The sequence below is a fragment of the Rhipicephalus microplus genome, chromosome 7 (genome assembly GCF_043290135.1).
Source record: "Rhipicephalus microplus isolate Deutch F79 chromosome 7, USDA_Rmic, whole genome shotgun sequence".
NCBI lineage: Eukaryota > Metazoa > Arthropoda > Arachnida > Ixodida > Ixodidae > Rhipicephalus > Rhipicephalus microplus.
In genome coordinates this window covers 77,692,219-77,713,185 of record NC_134706.1, presented here as the reverse complement: position 1 = coordinate 77,713,185, position 20,967 = coordinate 77,692,219, and the positions used below count along the sequence as shown (strand labels likewise).

Here is a 20,967-nt window from a genome sequence, read left to right as displayed (position 1 = left end):
TAGACAGAATATATATGAAAAAATCAAGCCCATGTTTAAAAGACAAGGTTGATCCAACATGGGGAACATAATCGCTGAATCATCCGATAACACAAACGGGAGCTATTTCAACCTCGTGCAATCATTTGAACAACGGCTGACAGCAGCTAGTTAGTGTGATTGAGTAAGCAATAGAAGAAGCACGGGCAATACAGACAACCATTCAGCCTGCGTTCTTCACACTCTAATCCTTCTGTGAATAAGATTTCTTTATATAGCTGCAGCCTGTGTTTTTAAATAATAATTTGACATTACATAAGTGTCATAGTGCCAATGAAAGACAATATTAGGAGTCACCTCACAAGGTCTCTGGCACCATGCCGTACATTCTTCACACAGAGTAACTGGTATGGTGAAAAAGAAACACAAGAACACAATCTCATTGAGGAGAACATTGCATTGCCCTGTTATGTCTGTACCTGTTATGTCAGTAACCTGACCACTGCCCCTGCTACATGATCGGGTAAGTCGCGCTGTCTGTCACGAAGATCGTTAGCAGCCCTCCTTTTTGCAGCCCTTTTTGACATCGCATGTTTTGTCGCAGTGATTGTGACGTAAGTCATGTCCGCTACCGGTGTCACAAAGGCACTTTTGATCGAGATGTGGCTCCCAAATCGCAGTTTGGCTTTCGTCTTAGCCAATGTCGATCCAGGTCAATTTTCATCACTTAGCAACGATTATTGTTGATCACGATTAAAGACATCAGGCCCAAATCAATCCTGCTGACGAGCAAAAGTGCTCGTGTAACCCCGATGTAATATACTGAATGCAGTCCAAAGCCATAAATGTGTATTCATTCGCTTTCATTATTTCTAATTATGTTTTCTATACAATGTGTTTAATAAATAAAATAAAAATATTATCAAATATGCGTTTCTTTGATTCATTGTTAGTTTGATCTATGTGATTAGGTCTACAAATATTGGCCCTTTCATCGACTGGCAGCCCCTTGTGCCTTAAAGGAATGGTTTCATCATGTTTCTCCTTCCCACCAGTTTAGCCATAACCTCTTCCGCGGTGTCTGTTATTGTGGCCTTTTCAGTTTGGCTCAAGACAGCGTTAGTAAATTTGAACACTTTCCTTTGTTTTGCAGCATGAATATAATTCCTTCGTTTTATTCTGCGATAAGAACGAGCATATTTCTAATATGGTCGTCGTGAATGTTGAAACAAGCGCTGACTGTACAGCTTATCCCCATCGACGTGACGACGGAAGCACAACTATTCATTTGATTTAGCCACTTGCAATTATTTGAAGAGTGAATAAATGAAAGCAACTCTTTATTATATGTATATTGATCTTCGAAAATGATATTTTGTCTACAGGTACCCAATTTGTACACTAGAATGCTAACAACTCAAATGCTGACTACAACCTGCATGATGTAATGCTTAAAAAATACATACGCAGTAACCCTTTGATAGAGTCTACTTGAAAGTACCACAGTCAAAAAACACGTATAATCGCGCTCATAGATTCAGAAATACTTTGCAGCTGTTATTTGTGTGCTGTAACGCTGTAAAAGTGTCATGGAGTCTATCATTAGGACAGAGTTCCATCTGACCCGTTTACCTCTGCTGCATGTCAGTGATTGCACACATCGTGGCTTTAACTCAGGTTACAAATTTCTGCCCATAATCAGTGCTGCGGTGCTTCCTTCCTCTCATCTGATAGATAATTCTGCATAGGCCAGAACGTTTCAGGGGCCGTAAACGCCACTTCACTTCCAGTAATTTCTCCCTAGTTTCTCGCAGACTTGTGAGAAATACTGTTTATACTAAGTACGACAGCTGCCTACTTCTCTTGCAGCATTTCAGATTGTCGGTAGCTACGTTTTTACGCCTAGGATACATCGCATGTGTAAGCAAATCTTCGGCTACAGGCAAGTTGTCTTGAGTTCAGCCTGCAATATAAAGTCTAGACATTACTTGAGAAATGCTTCAACCACATCGTGATAAGATGATCCACACAGAGTATTCTGTAAGGCCATTTGCAAGGCCGCCCTCTTAGCCACGTTTGTGCCTCCCAACGAGAAAGGCAGCAGTGGCTTAGCATACACGATACTTATATTGCCAACATGTGCAGCAATTTATAAAAACTTGTCTTATGCGCAACACATTCGGGAATCTCCTGCGTTGCGACAAGATGCTAGAGCTTGTTCAGTGAAACCTTCATAGTGGGCATGAAAACCCGCTTGAAGCCCGCGGATCGGCTGAATATAACAGCAAAAAAGATCTACTTACCAGGATAATGTATAGCTCGAAATCTAGCAATCTGCTGTTATTTTGCCTTGAGATGCTGGTCAAGTACAGGTTTCAAAGTACTGACACAGTGCTTGAGCCAACACTCCTGCCTTGCTGTTACAAATACAGATTTATCGCCTAGCCCAAAGCCGTTGATTTAGGTAACGGTTTGCAAAACCCTTCCAAAGACCTGCCAGTGAGATTAGACACTTTTAAGGAATGAATACGGCTGAAAGAAAATCTACAGCACCCTTGGTGAAGAACCGTATATTCTTTGCGGCGTCAGGCTGTTTATGTTTGCTTAATCATTGCATTAACTCTTATTAACTCCTACTTGGCCTGTGCCCACGAGAAAAACACTGATGAAAGGTTGCTGACTTCTAGTGCTGTAATATTCTCCTCCAATTCGGATGATTTCTTGGTGTTTCAATCAGCAGAATATAATCTTCGAGTAGCATGTCGTGCCCACTTTAAGGCTTTTTTTAGAATGTGCTGCAACTTCTCAAAATAGCGTAGCTACCTTTTGAATGAGGCACGAATAACTTTCTGAACTTAAGGCAGTTTTTCATAGAATAACACTCATATTGGTTATATGAGCTCTGAGCTTCGAAGTCATTGCTGCTATTTTGTCCAGGTGTTAGAAAGTGGCTAAAAGGCGGAACATGAATTTCGCTTTGCAGAATGCTCTGTGGCAATTTTCTCTTGACAAACAAGTTGAACGGCGCATTATCCGAAGAAGCAAAAAATTTAAGAGTGCAGGTATCGCTCAAAGTGTGTTGTTCGTAGATATTAGTTTCCTTAGGTGTGTGATGAATCCTAGGCATAAAGATTAGCGGCGGGCCAACTCGAAGACGCAAGAAAGAAATAAGGCAAACTGTTAACAGTGTTAAATTCTATTAACAATGTCTCTCGCAGACTCAAGGAGGTGGGGGACCATGTTGAAGTAGAAGTAGTTTAATTTCTTGCCCATGCAGATCCACCTCTCAAACTGAAAAGGCTGCAGCTCTGATCAGATGCAGAACTGTGTACATGTTTTAAATAGATGGTGAACGCAATGTCTCTGACAAAGAAAAATGATCATTAAAAATTTCTCGTTTTTATTCGTAGCGAAGTTCTCGTTCCTGTAGATTTATTGCCTTCAGGTAGGGGAGGAAGGCACATTGTCAGCTACTCACACGTAAAAAGATCACACGCCACGAAAAGTGTCGACTAACACTCCCAGGTTTTGATGCATGGTAACACCCGATAGTGTCGACAAGAAAACAGCCGCCGCTTTAGCTTCATTGATAAAACCATCGAATGCATTATCCGAAAGTAGTAGGTTAAGTTTTTGCCGGTGCCAAGTTGTGTTTTTGTCCGCCCTATTTTCTTCCCATTTCGATCATAATTACTAAGATACAGTCAAAAGCTACTAATAATGTCTGCTATATCTTTTATGGTTGATTGTCTGTTAGTTCGCACCGAAGGACTGTAAAGAAAATTAATTGCTTTTCAATAACAGTGGGAAGATGCTGCTCTATCTTTGTGTCTTATGTCCCTCCTCTTCTATTTTCTCGGACTAGCCTTTGCGGGTGAGTTAACGTGTTAGAAAGATATGCGGTGACACACATGTTGTCTGCAGAATATAAAAAAACTATCATAAGCTGAAACACATTCGTAATGAATTTTAAAATGGTTCTCATGCCACTATTTTCAGAATACCCCTTCGTTGTTTCTCTAAACAACTAGCTGCCACCTACGGTGAGTTTTTGTCGGCTTCCTCGACCCTTGCAAGTGCTCTTCTAGCAGACTTTTTCGAATGAAGAGGGGGCAGACTTGCAATGAGCACCGCGACTGGTCTATTTGCTTTGGCTGTGCAATTTTATGGGTCATGCATATTTGCAACGTCTCAGACGCAATGATAGCGGCCCGCAGGAAGCCCTCACTGATGAAAGTTGTCATTGCAGTGACCACGTGCATGCAGTTTTGTGTTCATGTAGGCAGCTATGTTCGCATGAAAACCACAATAGGTCCCACCTCACTTGGCGCTCTCCGATACCAAAATTGTGACTGAGAACTGTAACACCTTTTTATTGTGATAGCAAAGTATATGGACACTCTAAGCAAGATTTTGCCACTGGCGTCAGCGTCGACGTCGGCATCGATGTCATGCACCATACATGTATACGCATATACATATATTAAAACGCAAGAAAGAAAAAAAATCCCGAAAAAAAAAGCACCGTAGCTCACGGAATGAAACAAGGCACGTCTGCTTCGTGGAAGCGAGACGTTAACCACTGAGTCACTCAGAAGAACGTTTTTCAATGCTTAAACGGCAAGCTATTTATATCTACCACTTAGCTTACCATTTATATTCACCACCTATTTATATCTACCGCTGCTGTGTCTTCAACATTACAAGAAAGACGGCGCAATGAGCGCACGTCGCCACATCGCGCAGTGGCGCCCAGTCTAATCTCCTATGCCTACTTTGCCCGGCTTAGAGAAGGGGAGCTATGATCCCTCGCGCGCCCTTATCTCGCAGTGGCGAGGAAGGGCGGATCGTACGCCTTGGCTGGCCTCGGGATTACGTGAAATGATTCTACGGTAGTTACCGGGTGGACAAATGTGACTGCAATCGTTGCAGTTTCCGTTCGCGGAAAGCGCGCGCTTTTGAAACTCAGCGAAGTAACAAATGAGACGTTTATTCACGCGCATGCGTACCTGTGAGTACGTGTGATGTGTATTTGTGCGCGAGAATCGCGAGGCACATTTCAATCTGCTTTCTATTGTGTGCGTGACCTTTGAAGTTGTTGATTTCGTTTTTATTGCTTCGTCTTTGCGGGAAAATTGTGACTTTTTTAGGTAACTAACAACTGAAGCCACGATAAGGGCATCGATGACTACTTTTTACAAAAGAAAAGAGGCTATTAATTTTTTTCTGTGTGTTCTCAGGTTGTGCCTATCAAATTAAATCTAGGCATTAAGTACTCCTTTCCTTCTTTAACATGCAGGCGGTCAATGGCTCAGACAGGAACCTTACGTAATGATACACTCTGTGAGCACTATTGCAGCGTACAGACATCAGTTTTGGGGTTTCTCTAAATTCGTAAGTGAGTCGATGGGTTAGTCCTATATTTAAAGATAGTTTTCGGGTTTTTCAGAATTCATGTCCGAGTCGATAGGTTAGGCCTATTTTTAAAGATAGTGCAGTCCTTGCGTTAAGTCTAAGTGGAAGGGTGAGAGAGATAGTTGTGGCAGCGGAGAAGGCAAGGTCAACTGACGTAACTGTAAGCATGCTAATGTTACACATTTGAGATAAGGAGCATTATTTTTTTTTTGGTTTGACATTGGGATTCGAGCTGTTAGGCTGCATATTTTCTATTTATACTATTCCGATATTTTTTCGGGCGCTTGCTTTCATGCTCTCATTTGTTGTTTTGTTTTTCCTCGTCCAGCTGACCCTTGCTTTAACTAGGTGAGCAGGTGAACAGAAAAGTGTTAAAGTTTCAAGATTTCGTTTTTGAAAAATAACACAATAGTTACGGAAATAGGCAAAGACGCATAACATCCGGGAACAAAACTGAGGACAGAGCAAAAAGGACGTCACTCGTCACTGAAGACGTCACTCGGAACTAATTGTATTCTGAAAAAATCATCAAAATATATAACTGTAGCAACTATGCGCACGCAAATGGCCTCACATGCTAGTAAAAAAATACACAATAAATTGACAACGAAATAGTGATGACAAAAAATTACTGCAGGAAAAAGATTCTAAGAAAAAAATTCCCCGCCGTGCAGAGTAACAGATGTATCAATATCACACGTACCTTTCTTCATTTAAATGCTCTATGCTTCCGTTTTTCAAGTACCAATTTGTCATTACTCTTTCCATGGAGGCATACTCTGCAAAACCTTAGCCTACATTTGCATTACCACAATATACAGGCCTGATCAATTATGTTTTGTATGATCGGTTTAAGTTGTTGAAATTTCATTTCCTATGGAAGCGCATTATTGCGAGACACGCCCAGCCACTACGGTCGACGAGATCTGTCTTCTCAGAATCAGCTGCTGAAATGCGGGGTGTTGAGAATTTCGTCTCTGTTATGAAGTGGCTTCCCTTTCTGGACGCTTGTGTGTGTTTGTCCGACTTCTGAACAAGTATGTTTTGCGTAGTTCACAGTTACTGGTGACCATTTCATGCACAAAGCAAGAAAAAAACGCTGGCGTGGCTCAGTGGTAGAGTAGTGGGCTAACACGCAGTGAACCCGCATACGAATCTTACTTGGTCCTTGGTATTCTTTATTTCGTTCATATTGTATTTCGTGCGATCTTGGCTACAAACAACGGCAGTGGTGGCGGCGGCGCAAAACTACGGCGCCACGCGTGACCCGTGTTGTGATCTCATAAAACCTTTCGCTGTAAAAGAACCAGAAACAAAGGGTGCGTGGCTCGCAGAATTTCCCCGAATTAGTGGCGGCTGAATTTAAAAGTTGATTATACGGACACACTTGAGAACGCTATCCTTGGTGATGCGAAATCTTTTTTTCCATATTGTGTTTCCGACCTAAAATAAAAAAAATAACGTCGACGCACCACAATTATAGCTCGCGGCAGCGACGCCTTAATTCATGAAGCTTCTGCGGTGGCGCGAGTGGCGTCAGAAGAAACATTTTGCGATGGCGACGCACAGCTCTAGTAGGGATTATGTGTGGCAGTGCTATTTTCGCACGTGGGATGCAAGGCATGTAATTTTTTTCTGCAATTAGCCTTCAAGTAACTAAGTCGTGAGTTATGTTTTTTCGATTTTCTTCTTCGTTATCCTCATAGCGCCATAACAGCGAATATTTTGATCCTTCCTCACTTCTCTGCGATCATCTCATTGTATACTTCCCACTTATTCTGAAACCATCCCTGACTTGAACTTCGCTTGCAACCGACTTCAATGCACCCCAAACGCGTTGTCTTTACGTGACGCCAGGGCCCCACAGACACACAGACGCGTTTTAAACGCGCTGCATGAAAGGCGGTTTCAAGTCGAGAACAATTTCTGAATACGGGGGTTAGGCACTATTCTTTATTCATACCTTCACGCAGTTTTTGCACCGAGTCGTCCGTTTATAATTTCCACCAACCTTCCCAGTGGTACGTCGTCAACACTGCTTAAAAAAAAGTCGACAATTTTTTCTCTTTGAGGGTAGGAAGGAAAAATTAAGCGGAAGTATAGGGAGGACATCAGGGTACCTGATTGATTTGATTTATTGATATGTGGGGCTTAATATCCTAAAGTCACCATAAGATGATGAGAGACGCCGTAGTGGAGGGCTCCGGGAATTTCGACCACCTGGAGTTCCTTAACGTGCTTCAAAATCTGAGCACACGGGCCTACAACATTTCCGCCTTCATCGGAAATGCACCGCCACAGCCGGGATTCCAACCCACGACCTACGGGTCAGTAGCCAAGTACCTCAGCCACTAGACCACCGCGGCGGGGCATCAGAGTACCTGTGCGCCCTGATATTACCCTCCTCTACAACCGTCCGCAAGCCACTGAAACAGTACTTGTTTTGAACCTCAATCCCACTAACTACTGCACCCGAAAGACCTTGCCACCAGGCAGTGTTTCTGGCTACAACAAAAACTATTCCAGAAACATTTAGAACAGTTTCTGTATGTTGGACACTGAATATAAAATACAATTTTAAACATTTGATAAATGCTGCTTTGGACGCAGTGTAATTGAATATCAAACCTTATGCGTAGTACACCTGGCACGCCCAAGTTTTGGAAGTGCACCGCCAGTGCTCCCAGAACCACGGAAGACTCTGTGCACCGTGGCCAGCTACTGCCAGTTCACAGTAAAATACTGGGCCATACAGTTTTCAGCACACTGTGTCATATTGTAGAGTGCCTTCCAGTTTCTCACAGCACACAGCAATACAGTGAAAGACTATTCACTGCGTTTGCAGTGCCACCCAGTGCACTGAAAGACACTTGTAGGCGACAGAAACGCTGCTTTCCGACAGCGATACGGAGCGTGCAGCTATGTTAGTGATTCCAGTGTTACAAGATTAATTAGAGCATTTCGAAAAGACCCAGAAGATGTGCATGCATGTTCTGTCGTGATAAAAAGAAGCAGTCGAAGGAACGTAGCAATTACCAGAAAAACCACACACTCTCTCGTGCTTGTTGCATAGCTGCAGGTTCAAAATATATGTATTGTTATGACCGGCATCGGTAGGCGCCATGCTGTCGCTGAGAAGCGTAGCCGGGCCGCGTTCCCACGCCTGGAACCCAGGTTTTCTTGGAACCAGCGTCGAGATCTGACGGGGGAGCGGCGCTCTTTTAACCCTCAAACAAGTAGCCGACTCGCCGAATGCTTATGCCCGCCAGGTATTGTCACGGCTAGCCGGCGGATGAGACGTCACGTCGCCACGAAGCGGTAAGCCGTTCCAGAGGGGACAACAAAGACAGCGTCTTCCTTTGTAGAAACGGCGACCGCCGCCACAAAGTGCCCTGCTAATTGAGCGGACAGATTGGCGGACCGTTTGATGTCTGCTGTCCGAAGCTTGGAACCCCTCGACCAGCGACATACACGACGAGCAAGAGACTCTTTGGCGCCACCTTTAAGTGCAGTGATCTTGACTCGAAATTGGATGTTCACGTGCGCCGTGCATGCTCGTACCCCTCACCTGTTGTGTGTGTGTGTGTGTGTGTGATTGGTGTTCGACTGAAGAAGGAGGAGCCCGACAGGGCTTATAACGGCGCCGCAGAGTGCAGGACGTTGCTCTGGACCCAGTAAAGGTTCAACCACCACGTACGAGTTTTTGATGGCTCTGAACCAACTAAAGGTTTAACCACCACGCTCGTGGTTTGTGAACTCTTAACCTCATGCTGTAAATATTTGTAAATAGTGCCATAAACCTTGTTTTGTTTTCGTATCCTCCAACGACCTTCCTTCCGACCCGCAACAACTGGTTGGCATCGGTGGGATCACGACAACTGGTGAACAGCGGTCGGATTCGAAGCTACAAGTGACAACAACAGTCGGCCCAGGAGAAGCAGCTGGCTCGAGACATGGATCACGTATGGGTGAGTGCTTGGCTTTTCCTTTGAGTGAACCAGGTTCTAAAAGAGGATTAAATTTTAGAACTGGTAGTTAACTTTGCCGAAAGACTCAGTTTCGCCGTTTCGGAGAGTTATTTTGGAAGTAGCGAGCACTCAGTACGATCATGGACTTACGGGAGCTGCAGAAGTCAGACTTGTTGCTGTTGTGTGAGGAATTGGGGATCGATACAAAGGGTTTGGCACGAAAACCCATAATCATTCAAGCGATTAATGATTTGGGGGCTGATGATGAGGAACTAAGTGAAGAATGGGACCTCATCATCGAAAGAAAACTAAGAGCAGCTCAGATGGAAGGAAAGAGTGAACACGAAAAACTAGGCCTCAAGAGAAAGTTTTTCAATCAAGATTATGAGTTGAGTATGAGGTTGGGACCCCAGCGAGGAGTACTTCTTCTCGACAATGAGGCAGAGTTCGAGATGTCTAGGTACATGCAGCCATATGAGGTATCATGGGATATGGGCCTGTATCTTAGACTCTTTGAACGAAAGTGTAGTCAACTTAAGTGTGAGCGAGACACCTGGTCTCAGAGGCTACGCACGGTTCTGCCCTGCGAGGCAGCGGATGTTGTTGCGCGACTCAGTGAGCAGCACGCGAACAACTACGAAGTTGTGAAAGCAGAGCTAATCAGAAGATTTGGAACTTCTATTAGCAAAAAGAAAGAAAGACTCGCACCGGAGTCTGAAAGCGAGGCGCGTCGCAAAGCGCCGGAAGTTGAGGCGCCTGGTAAAGCGCTTGAAACAGATATCGCGCCAGAGAAAGGCCCGCGTATTCTCGAATGCATCGATGTAGAGCATGCAGAGAACGAGGCCTTGGCCGGTCTCGAGGTAGGGACGATGTCGAAAGACGCTCCTTGCGTGGATGAGGAGGGTGCCAGCAGCCCTGATGGGCCCAGTAAGAGGCTGGAAACCTTCTTCATGCCTCAAGAGGACCTTTCGACATTGTCAAATGTAGGCATGGTTAACGCAGTGGCAGATGAGAGCAAGAGCGCCACGCTTCAGCAGTGCAGCGATAACACCGAGCAGCTTTGCAAACATCGCAGAAAAAGGAAGAAGCGGAGGCGTTCGTCACTGCGCAAGCCTAGGTCGGGCCCCACTCCGTCCCAACAAAGAAAGGGTAGGCCACTAATCCGTTTAAGGAAACGTCAATGGTGGCGTTCCGGTAAGCACAAGCGGCGAGCCAGGTGCAGAGGGAGGAAACGAGGTACGCCACCCAAACGAAGCACGCGGTTCTGTTTGACAACTTCGGGAAAGCGGCTTTTGCCGAAGGGTCAGAGTCGAAAGGGCAGAGTGGCTAAATACCGCATAGGCGAGAACACAAAAGAAAAATGGCACAGGCTTCCCCCCTGCTTCTGGTACCCCTTTCACATTACCGAAGAAAGCCGGCCGAAGTGCAGAATGAGGCGTGACGGCAGGACACAGCCTAGCGGTTGCACGTTTTGTAGCCTCCGGCGTGCTCGAAAACCGCCGGGATCGCGACCCCATCGTGTGCGATTAAAGGAACCATGAGAAAAGGGGGAACGATCAGTTCGAGTAACTTTTGCACAGGCGTGTCAAATATTGTTACTCAGTGTTGCATTGGAAAGGCTGATTTGAGCCACTTTAAATTTGGTAGGTTACGTGATGCGGGAGTAAATTTTTGAAAAGGAAAACCGCCGAACTAGAGGCTGAAAATTGAAGTCCATTAATCATTTGTACGAATATACCGAGAAGGTAAAAACTGAAAAAATTGTTCTGTTTTTTTAGTGTTTCAAAGGTTTAGTTTAATATCGTATGCCTTTACTGTCATGTGGATGTGGCGTGAATTGGCATTTAAGGAAGAAGATGTTAACATAGACCAGATGATTTCGTAAAATGGTTAAGTTTGGCGCAACACAGTGCAGTTGTCGTTGCGCGTTATGAGAATTGAGAGCCATTGGTGCACAGTTTTAGCGAAACCCAATGCAATGGTTGTGAGGTGCTTTTGATGAGTATCGCACCCAGGATTATTTTTGTGTTGTACACAGAGAATTACAACATAACGTAAGGATGAGCGATTGGACAAATTGTGAAGGATTAAGCTTTTGGTTAGTAGTGCCGGGTATTTTGCAACGCTGTAGAAATGAGAGTAGTAATTAAAAAGCTCAGGAGAGCTCAGTGTCTTTTTTTTTCTCTCAGAAGCGTTTGCATAAGCTGGTAACTTTAACCAAACGAGCCTTTTAAAAAACACTGTTTGTCTCTGTTTTGTTGGTTTTCTTTGAAGACAATTGATCAAGGATCATATCAGCGAAACGGGAAGCTTTTTCTAATTCTGAGCAAACTAAGAGTATTTTGGCCACAGTGTAGGCCAAAGATTCAGAAAAGCTAGAGAGCTTTATGTCTCAGTGGAAGACAATTATGGGCGGCCGTAAACAAAGACGGACGTTCGGACAAAAGTAGCGCTCACTGAATCCGAGTTCCTGACTGATGCTCTCAGCGGGACAGAACTGATGAAAGTAGTCAAGCGATGAAAAAGAGCCTGCTGTTTTATATCAGGACGACAATGGTATCAAGCAAAGCTGCGCTTTGCTTGCACCAGAATTTGGGCTCTCGTGAGATAACGTACTGCGCTTCAGGAAATGAATGCGCTTGCCTTGTGTAGGCCATTCTTCAGTTGCAGGTTATCTCAGAGGTGCTGAATTTAAAGTAGGGACAGACCATTTTCCCCTTACTTGGCTGCAAACCGTGACATAAAAAAATAGTCGCCTTGTGAGGCAGAGCTTGATTCTTCGAAAATACAATTTTGGCATTAGGTAAAAAAAGGGCAAATTGAATGGAAACGTTGACACGCTTAGCCGCCCTTTCTAAGCCATTCTGGGGTGCTCTTTCTGTATCAAAATTGATATTTTAGTTTTTTTCGTGCATCTTATGTAAATTTGTAAGGTAGCACGTCTGGTTTTTCAGCTCAAGTGAGTCCTGAGAGTTTTGAGTGTGGGCTTTTGTTAAAGCTAGGAAATGAAAATTGGTTTGCCATCCCTCTTTTGGCTTGTTTGTTCGAAGGGGGCCGAGTGCTTACTTGTACATGTGGTCGAGTATCAGAGATGCTGTCGAAGATTCGGCGATCACCCGGACCATGCCACAAGCGAAGGCCAGTTCTTGGCATTCAACTACTGACCCTTTCGTCGTCCCTGCGAGCCGCAGTGTTGACCGCTGCCCTCCGTGACTCATCTGGCGAGGGGGAAGCTGTTATGACCGGCATCGGTAGGCGCCATGCTGTCGCTGAGAAGCGTAGCCGGGCCGCGTTCCCACGCCTGGAACCCAGGTTTTCTTGGAACCAGCGTCGAGATCTGACGGGGGAGCGGCGCTCTTTTAACCCTCAAACAAGTAGCCGACTCGCCGAATGCTTATGCCCGCCAGGTATTGTCACGGCTAGCCGGCGGATGAGACGTCACGTCGCCACGAAGCGGTAAGCCGTTCCAGAGGGGACAACAAAGACAGCGTCTTCCTTTGTAGAAACGGCGACCGCCGCCACAAAGTGCCCTGCTAATTGAGCGGACAGATTGGCGGACCGTTTGATGTCTGCTGTCCGAAGCTTGGAACCCCTCGACCAGCGACATACACGACGAGCAAGAGACTCTTTGGCGCCACCTTTAAGTGCAGTGATCTTGACTCGAAATTGGATGTTCACGTGCGCCGTGCATGCTCGTACCCCTCACCTGTTGTGTGTGTGTGTGTGTGTGTGATTGGTGTTCGACTGAAGAAGGAGGAGCCCGACAGGGCTTATAACGGCGCCGCAGAGTGCAGGACGTTGCTCTGGACCCAGTAAAGGTTCAACCACCACGTACGAGTTTTTGATGGCTCTGAACCAACTAAAGGTTTAACCACCACGCTCGTGGTTTGTGAACTCTTAACCTCATGCTGTAAATATTTGTAAATAGTGCATTAAACCTGTTTGTTTTTTCGTATCCCCAACTTGTAAGCGCTCGTTTCCTCAACCCGAAGCTACACCACGCTACCACAGCTCCACGGGATCACAACAACTGGTGATCAGCGGTGGGATACACCTTCCACCCCGAGTTACAACAGTATACATAAAATTTTAAATATTCTTCAAATTAAACGTTTATGCAAACCTTAGAAGCGATACTATTGTTGGTATTTTCAATAAGTCAGATGACGAAGTGGTGTAAAGTAGTGTGAGGCAAAGTAGGACATTCAGTACAACGCAAGATTTCGAGTTTGCTTCCATCTTGCTGGAAAAAAACCTAAACTTATCTTCCAGTCCACCATGGCGGTATAGTGGTTACGGCACTTGGATGCTAGGACAAAGCTGACGGGCTCAGTCCTGTCCTCGGAAGTCGCATTTCGACGGAGATGAAATGTCATAGGCCCATGTATTGTGGATTTTAGTGCACGTTGAAGTCCATCAGGCGGTCACTATTGTCGGAACCCTCCACTATGGCGTCTCTCATAATGATATCGAAATTATGCAACGTCAAACCCGCGATCCATCAGAGAAGGATGTGACTGTGACCTCTAAAATTTCGTAGATTTTTTTGAGTTTACTCTCGCTTGAGAACAGAAAATATTTGTGTCGTTTGAAAACAGAAATAATTGTTCCTACCGAAAGAATAGTTCTTAACATTATGCATGCTAAAGAAGAGCTTTAATTGATGCAATCAAAATTAAAAAAACTGGCTAAAAATCACTGAATAAGAAGCAAAAGAATCTTGGCGAGCTAAATGATTTTATATCGGCACAGTACAACACGTCATTTATGAAAATGATTCAGTCATACAAGAACAAATGATCTAGGGATTCTTTAGGAATGAGACAGAAACGATGCACTAGAAGGGATAAATGACGGCATTCATAAGTTGAGTTTTGTTGAGGGCTATTCATTCTATACAACGCTAAAATTCTAGTCCCTACTGAGTTTTCTTATATTGTATAATTATTCGTTTTTTTATATTTACCTAAAGCTGCCCCAATGAGTGCATTTTAGTTGCAGGAGTTGGAAATGAAGAAACAAAGGCTAAATAGGTATTCATAAACAGATGTCTGTGAGCTAGCAGGTGGTAACGAACAGACACATATGGACAAGGAATTCCAGGTGTCTATTGTTCATGAAAAAAAAAAGCTGTATTGGAGCATGTCGGAGTGGATGAGCGAGGTTTGAATATAAAAAGCGTCGCAGCTTCTGGCACATGACGGCCGAAAGAAAGCCTGGACGGCTTTCTAGCTTTCGAGAGAGGAGAATGAATTTACCTGTAAAAAACGTTTGGGTATTCAACATGGCGATGCATCGCCAGTGTTGTGAGAGCTATCTGTAGCTGGGGAAGAAAGTTTGTCGCAGGAAAGCTTGCGTCATATTGTGATGATGCGAGATCGACAAGCACACGACGCTTTATCGAACACAGGAGAAGACTGCAACGCCTTCTTTGTCTTTGGGCTCATCGAAGGACACTCTCGCTGCTTCGTTGTTGCCGTTCGTTATCGCTCATACTCTGGCAATATTCCACTTTTAAAAAACATCACCCCAATGGGCAACCTTCGAGAAGCAAGGTAAAAGCAAAACTGCACAGTTAGTCACTGAAAGTAGGGGTTCGTCTGAAGCACGTAGATAGCTTCTGGTGAATGTGTGCGGTGCTTTGAACAATGATTGCTGTCCGGAAACACCTCATTGTTGACGTCACTGATGTGTCGCAGAACCGTGCAGGATTAGATGTACCTTCGCAACAGCTTTTCGGAGAGCCCACGTCGACGAATCAGTGTCCAGGGCCACACTTTCTTACCCACGTTGTATAAGATGTTTCTTTGCCGGAAGTTGTGATGTTTGGCAACGACGTCTTATTGTTCGGTGATTCGCAATCTGGCCAGTTGTTTGACTTTTTGCCCAACCGCGGTGGTCTAGTGGCTAAAGTACTCGGCTGCTGACCCACAGGTCGCGGGATCAAATCCGGCTGCGACGGCTGCGATTCCAATGAAGGCGGAAATGCTGTAGGCCCGTGTGCGGGTGCACGTATGAGAACCCCACACTCTAAGCCGAAATTCGGCAAAGTTGGACTAAGTGCAGCTGTTAAACCAACGGACGAACGGTTCGTCCAACAAGGACTAAATGCGTGACAGTGCGTGTCGTGCGCAAGCACCCGGCAATGAAGGGCCAACGGGGAGGGTAACTGTGCCGCGATCGCCTTCTGTCGATGCTTCACTGCAGTGCTCGGCGCGGTCGGTGGTCAAGAAAACAAGTTATATCGGCTGTACACCACAGGGAAAGCGAAGCATTATGAAACGAATAGAAGATGTTTTGAAAGGCAAGTATCACACGCAGTCAGTGCACACAGCAAGCCTCCTCGCGTTTCCACCGTGCTGGCAAGGGTGGGCCGTAACCAAGTGAGAGTCTCCGCGAACACGAGCAATGCGCACAACTCGCTTCATTGTGCTAAATTAGAACTACGAAGTACTCTGACAACGCTGATGAAAGTAAGCTGTTCGTCAGTCGTCGTCTACCCGCACAGTTACTTGCCACAACTTCAAGCGAGATGTAGAAAAAGTAGGCTTCGTATCACATCGATATCAAGCTGGCTGCTGGTGTGAGTGCATTGGCGGCACACGCGAAGGAAACGTAACGTCGCATACAATTTTTTTACAGAAAATAATGTATCCTGCATTAAAGCTCAGATGAACTTGCATCTTTTTCTCCGTGTGACAACGATTGTCGCACGGAGAAAATCGTGTTGATAGCACGGTTTTTTCATTGTGTTGATAAGTCGCTCGCACAGCGAGCGACTTATTAACACAATGAAAAAACCGTGCTTGCGCACGGTCTAGTCACGTCTCCATCGTCTCCGTCAAGGACCGGCGCGTCTTCATCGAGGTACGGGAGTCGTCCACCTCCACCAATAATGTTACGATTAACCTATTTAATAAATTAACTATGATGCACCGTGCTCGGCGAACAAGATGGCGACAGTTCATCAACAACCAGCCACCAACGTCGTCTTTCTCTTTCTTGCAGCAAGGCTGTGCCTGCTGTTGTGTATCAATATATCCGATAGTTCGTTCTCAGTAGTGTAGCGCGGGCGGTCAGTGAAGCTGATGCTGATGACCTCAGATAGATGACGCTCACCCACAGAGGGGGATGGGTTAAGAACCGGGCATTAGGATACTTAAATGAAGCTAAAATGAAATAAAGCCAATCTGAAAATTTGGTTTGGAGACAACACTACTAACACACAAAAATTCTTGCTGAGCAAACGGTCAACCCATTTTTTGTTTTTGACAGACCTCGCTACAAATTATAAATTAAGATCTGAAATAGGGTTCACTAGCACGGTAATCCTTTAGTTGCATTAACGTAATCAAACACAGTGGAGCATATATCCGTGTGGCAGTAACCAAATGAAGTGTCACCAAGTGAAAAAAGTACTGGTAGATTTACTTGTATTCCTAGCTTTTGTAATGGGGCTACTAAAAATCTTTTTCTCCGATAAAAGTAACGACGACAGAATAAAAAAGTCGTTTGTTTTAATTTCACTGCCAAAAATGCAAATCGGTGACGCCTTGAGTCGAGCTTTGTTAAGGCAATAATTTAGCTGTGCAACTGTACAGTGCAATTTGGTATAAGTGACCTCTAACTGGCGAGATGCACACCACTGTTTATTGCAGCAGTACTTTAAATGCTCGAAATCTTTAAATTTATCCAAATTACCTAATCCGCATTGCAGACAAGCATTTCGGAGCGATCAGTGTTTGCGATGTTTTATTTTGAAATTTTGAAATAATAGTGCGTATATATATATATATATATATATATATATATATATATATATATATATATATATATATATAAGGGTGTTGCATTACCATTATACTGAATTCCTAAGTGCTGAATGCATTGGAATAAGCATAAAATCAGTTCCACAAGTGCAAGGTCGCAATTTTTTTGCCATTCGTCCAGACGATTCAACTGTTAGTCTCATTGGAGCATTCTACTAGGACCGACATTTAAACCAAGTGGAGTGAGTGCTAGGGGTAACAGTTGAACCCTTGCAGTTGCTCCCGCAGTTAGTCCTAAATTGGTTCAGAAGCTGTGGCAGCCCATTTAGTCCCCTAAAGGACCAATGCCATACCCCACTTTAGTTCTTTTTGGTTTACAGTGAGGTGGTCGAAATTTGTCAAGCCCTCTACTACGGCGTCTCTCCTAATGATACTGCAGCTTTCGGAGGTTATACCCACATACCAATTATTGTCTGACTTCTTCTGCTCACTGGGTAAACTTTTCGATGTCCATCTCATTCCAATCATTTTTGTTTTTTCATTGGGGAGCATCGCGTTTAACGTTGTCGTAACTTCACATTCGTAAACGGGGCTGAAGGGTGTCTTCAGATTGGTCTCCTGACGAGCCGTGTTGTACGCGAACGTGAAGTAGAGCAAAATGTTGTCAGAGTTTTTGTGTTCAGCATCTACATACATGCTTATGATATCAGCCGGGGTCTTGTTGAAACGATCGGTGAGCCCATTAGTGTGGGTATGATACTCCGTTATTTTCCTATGAGCTTCACCACTTTGTTGGAAAACAGAGCCCAAAAGCTTGACCAAGAACGCAGTATCTCTGTCGGCGATAAGTATTGTGGCAGCCCCAAGTCTCAAAACGATGGATTCAAAAGAAAATTGCGCCCCTTCAGCTGCCATTGCCCGTGACAGAGCGTATCTGCGTATCGGGTTAGGTAATCTGTGGCGACGATTATCCATTTGGTTCCAGAGGCAGACTTTGGGAAGTACCCAGAAAACAATGCGAGCTTGTGCGAACAGTGTCGTCGGCACTTGCATAGGCTGCCACAGGCCGGCTGGTTTAATGGATGGTGGCTTGTGACCCTGGAAATCATTACATGCCCGCACGTAAGTTTTGCAATCCACGGCAAGTCTTCGCCAGTAAAAGTTTCACCTAATCCTCGCCAATGTTCTTGTGTAGCCCAAGTGAGCAGCGGTAGTTTCGTCGTGGCAGGCCTGCAATACCTGACGTCGAAGCGAGCAAGGACCGATGAGCAAGTAGCTGCTGCCGCCGGGAGAAAACTTGTTATAAGGAACGCCATTCCGCAAGCAGTAGGATGTCAGCCCTCTCACAAATAACTACGACATGCTATTCATTCTTCCTTACAGGCAATTTATAAGAGGTAGCACTTCAGCGTCGTCTCGCTGCTGATGAGAAAAGGTGGCAGTTTTCACAATTCTCCTCCGAAAATGGCACTATATGCACGGGGTGAATAATAGAGAATGGGGTGAAACATCCGTCCGTCCATTCGTTCTTGCTTCTGTCCGTCCATGCGTCCGTCTTTGTGACTGTCCTTGCGTCCATCTGCCCGCCCGGGCGTGCGTCTGTTCGTGCGTCCGCACGTCCATTCATGCGTCCGTCCCTGTGTCCGTCCATGCGTTCATTCGTCGGTGCAGCCATCCGTGCGTCCATCCATGCATCTCTCTGTGCGACCGTTCGTCCATCTAGTCAACACTCCATGTACCACCATGTCGCATCTTTTCAATATATATTCCCCTTATAGAAGCACTGCCATCCAGCGCATATTTAAGGACTAAACGAGAGGTGGCACACGCACACGTTTTTACGGCTTGAGTTTCGTGTCTACTTCCCACCTTTAACCACCTCGATTTCATGGTATATACTAGTTCACTGTATTCATGGCACTGAGGCCCAATGCTGGCTAAACCTTTTTAAAACCAAGGAGGTTACGCCCTGCGAGTATCACCTAGCAACCCTTTCTTGTAAGATAGTGCTCAATGTACATGCCACAGGCTGCTAATTGCGAATGAGAAGCAGGAGAATTCGGCTTTTAGATAACGCACACACTGCAAAGTTTTTATTGTTCAACAATGCACAGGAGAAATGTCCCACCGGCACCACCTTGCAGGTGAAAGCGTAAGACTGGTTACGCATTATGACTACGACGAAGGATGAATGGATGCTGCTTTAAGGAGCTTCGCCCCTAAAAGTCTGTATCGTCATCGTCATCCTAGGGTGTCATCTCAACAGGGGACCAAAAAGGACATTCAGCACCGGCGTGTCGTTTTCTCAACTTGCCAACAGTGAAGTCAAACACTTCGAGCTGATAACTCCAGCGTGTGAGCCGGCCAAAAGGTTTCATGCTAACTAATACACAAACCGAGTGGTGATCGCTAATAACGGTGAATGGGCACCCGTATAAGGAAGGGCGAAACTTCAGGGCTGCTCATACCACCGCAAGACATTCCTCCCCGTCGTAGCGTAGTTAACGTCTGGTCGGGACAACATCCTGCTGGTAAAGGTCATTATTGATACTCGCCGAAGTCAAAGGGAAGAAGAAGAAGACAAGGTGCACGAATGAGCACGCGGGCGATTAAGCAAAACAAAAAAGTCACAGTGCCGCCAAGGTGAAGCAGTGAACGTGATAGCAACAATTTGAAAGGTCCCGTGCAAAATGGAAAGCAGATCGAAACATGCCCCGCCATTCTCGCACAGTAATTCCGCATGAAACATACTTACAGGTACGGACACACGCGATTAAGCGTCTCATTTGTTACTTCGCTGAGGCTTAAAAGCGCGTGCTTTTCGCGAGCGGAGACTGAAATGAGTGCAGTGACTTTTGTGCGCCCAGTAACTAGTTTGCTTGGTATGCTCTACATGTGTGTATGTACCCACTCCCCTCTTTAATGCCCTCGGGCCTTGAGGGTAACTGAATAAATAAATAAATAAATAAATAAATAAATAAATAAATAAATAAATAAATAAATAAACTACAGCAAAATTGTTCCACGTAAAGCGTGAGGCCAGCCAAGACGTAGTATCCTGCCATCCTCGCCACGGCGAGATAAGGGTGCGTGAGGGAGCTTAGCTCCTTTTTTCTAAGCCGGGCAAAGTACACGTAGAAGATTTGAGCGGGTGCCGCTACGCAATATGGCGACGTGCGCTCGTTGCGCCATCACTATTGTGATGCCAAAAACGCAGCAGTGGTATGTGGCAGAAATAAACAGCTTGCTGTTTAAACAATAAAGAACGTTGTCGGGAGCGGCTGATGGGTAACGCCTCGCTTTCATGACACAGAGGTCCGACGGTCGATTCCTCGTGCCGCAATGCGTTTTTTCAGAATTTTTTTCTTCTTGCGCTTTCATATATATAGATATGTATACATATACGGTATGTATATGTATATATATACATGTATATGTAGAGGGCATTCTCGGCCACCAGGGGGCCCGGGTTGGTTGAGCGGTTTCACAACAGTTCAGCATTCGGACCTCAAATCTCCGTCAAAACTGTGAGTAATAATCTAAATTTCCTCGCATGGTTTTATGAGGCTTCGGAGCACATCGAGAAGCACGGTTTAGCCACCCAAATCAGTTACAACTTGAGAAATTAACGACTCATACTTCGGGTAGGCCTAACAACAGCAGCCACTGGCTCCACTTCAATCAAACCAGGAATTCCGCAAAAAAAGCTACTACGCACCTGAAAACCACCCTCGATTCTTCTTAGGACGTTCCGGAGCTTCGCCGCTACCATCTTATCTTGAATCTGCGGGAAAAAACGGTCTTTTTTCACCGAAAATCAACTGTGACTAACACGT

The 20,967-nt window shown here is 45.1% G+C and overlaps 1 protein-coding gene across 1 annotated transcript in view; it reads right to left on the bottom strand.

The window, feature by feature from the left end:
- Nucleotides 1-20,967, bottom strand: part of LOC119179185 (uncharacterized) — a 106,655-nt gene that overhangs the window by 55,442 nt on the left and 30,246 nt on the right. Inside the window, exon 2 of the mRNA XM_075869307.1 lies at nt 20,850-20,915. Within this exon, the coding sequence (XP_075725422.1) occupies nt 20,850-20,903 (54 nt within the window). The 5' untranslated portion in view covers nt 20,904-20,915. The remainder of the gene's footprint in view (nt 1-20,849; nt 20,916-20,967) is intronic.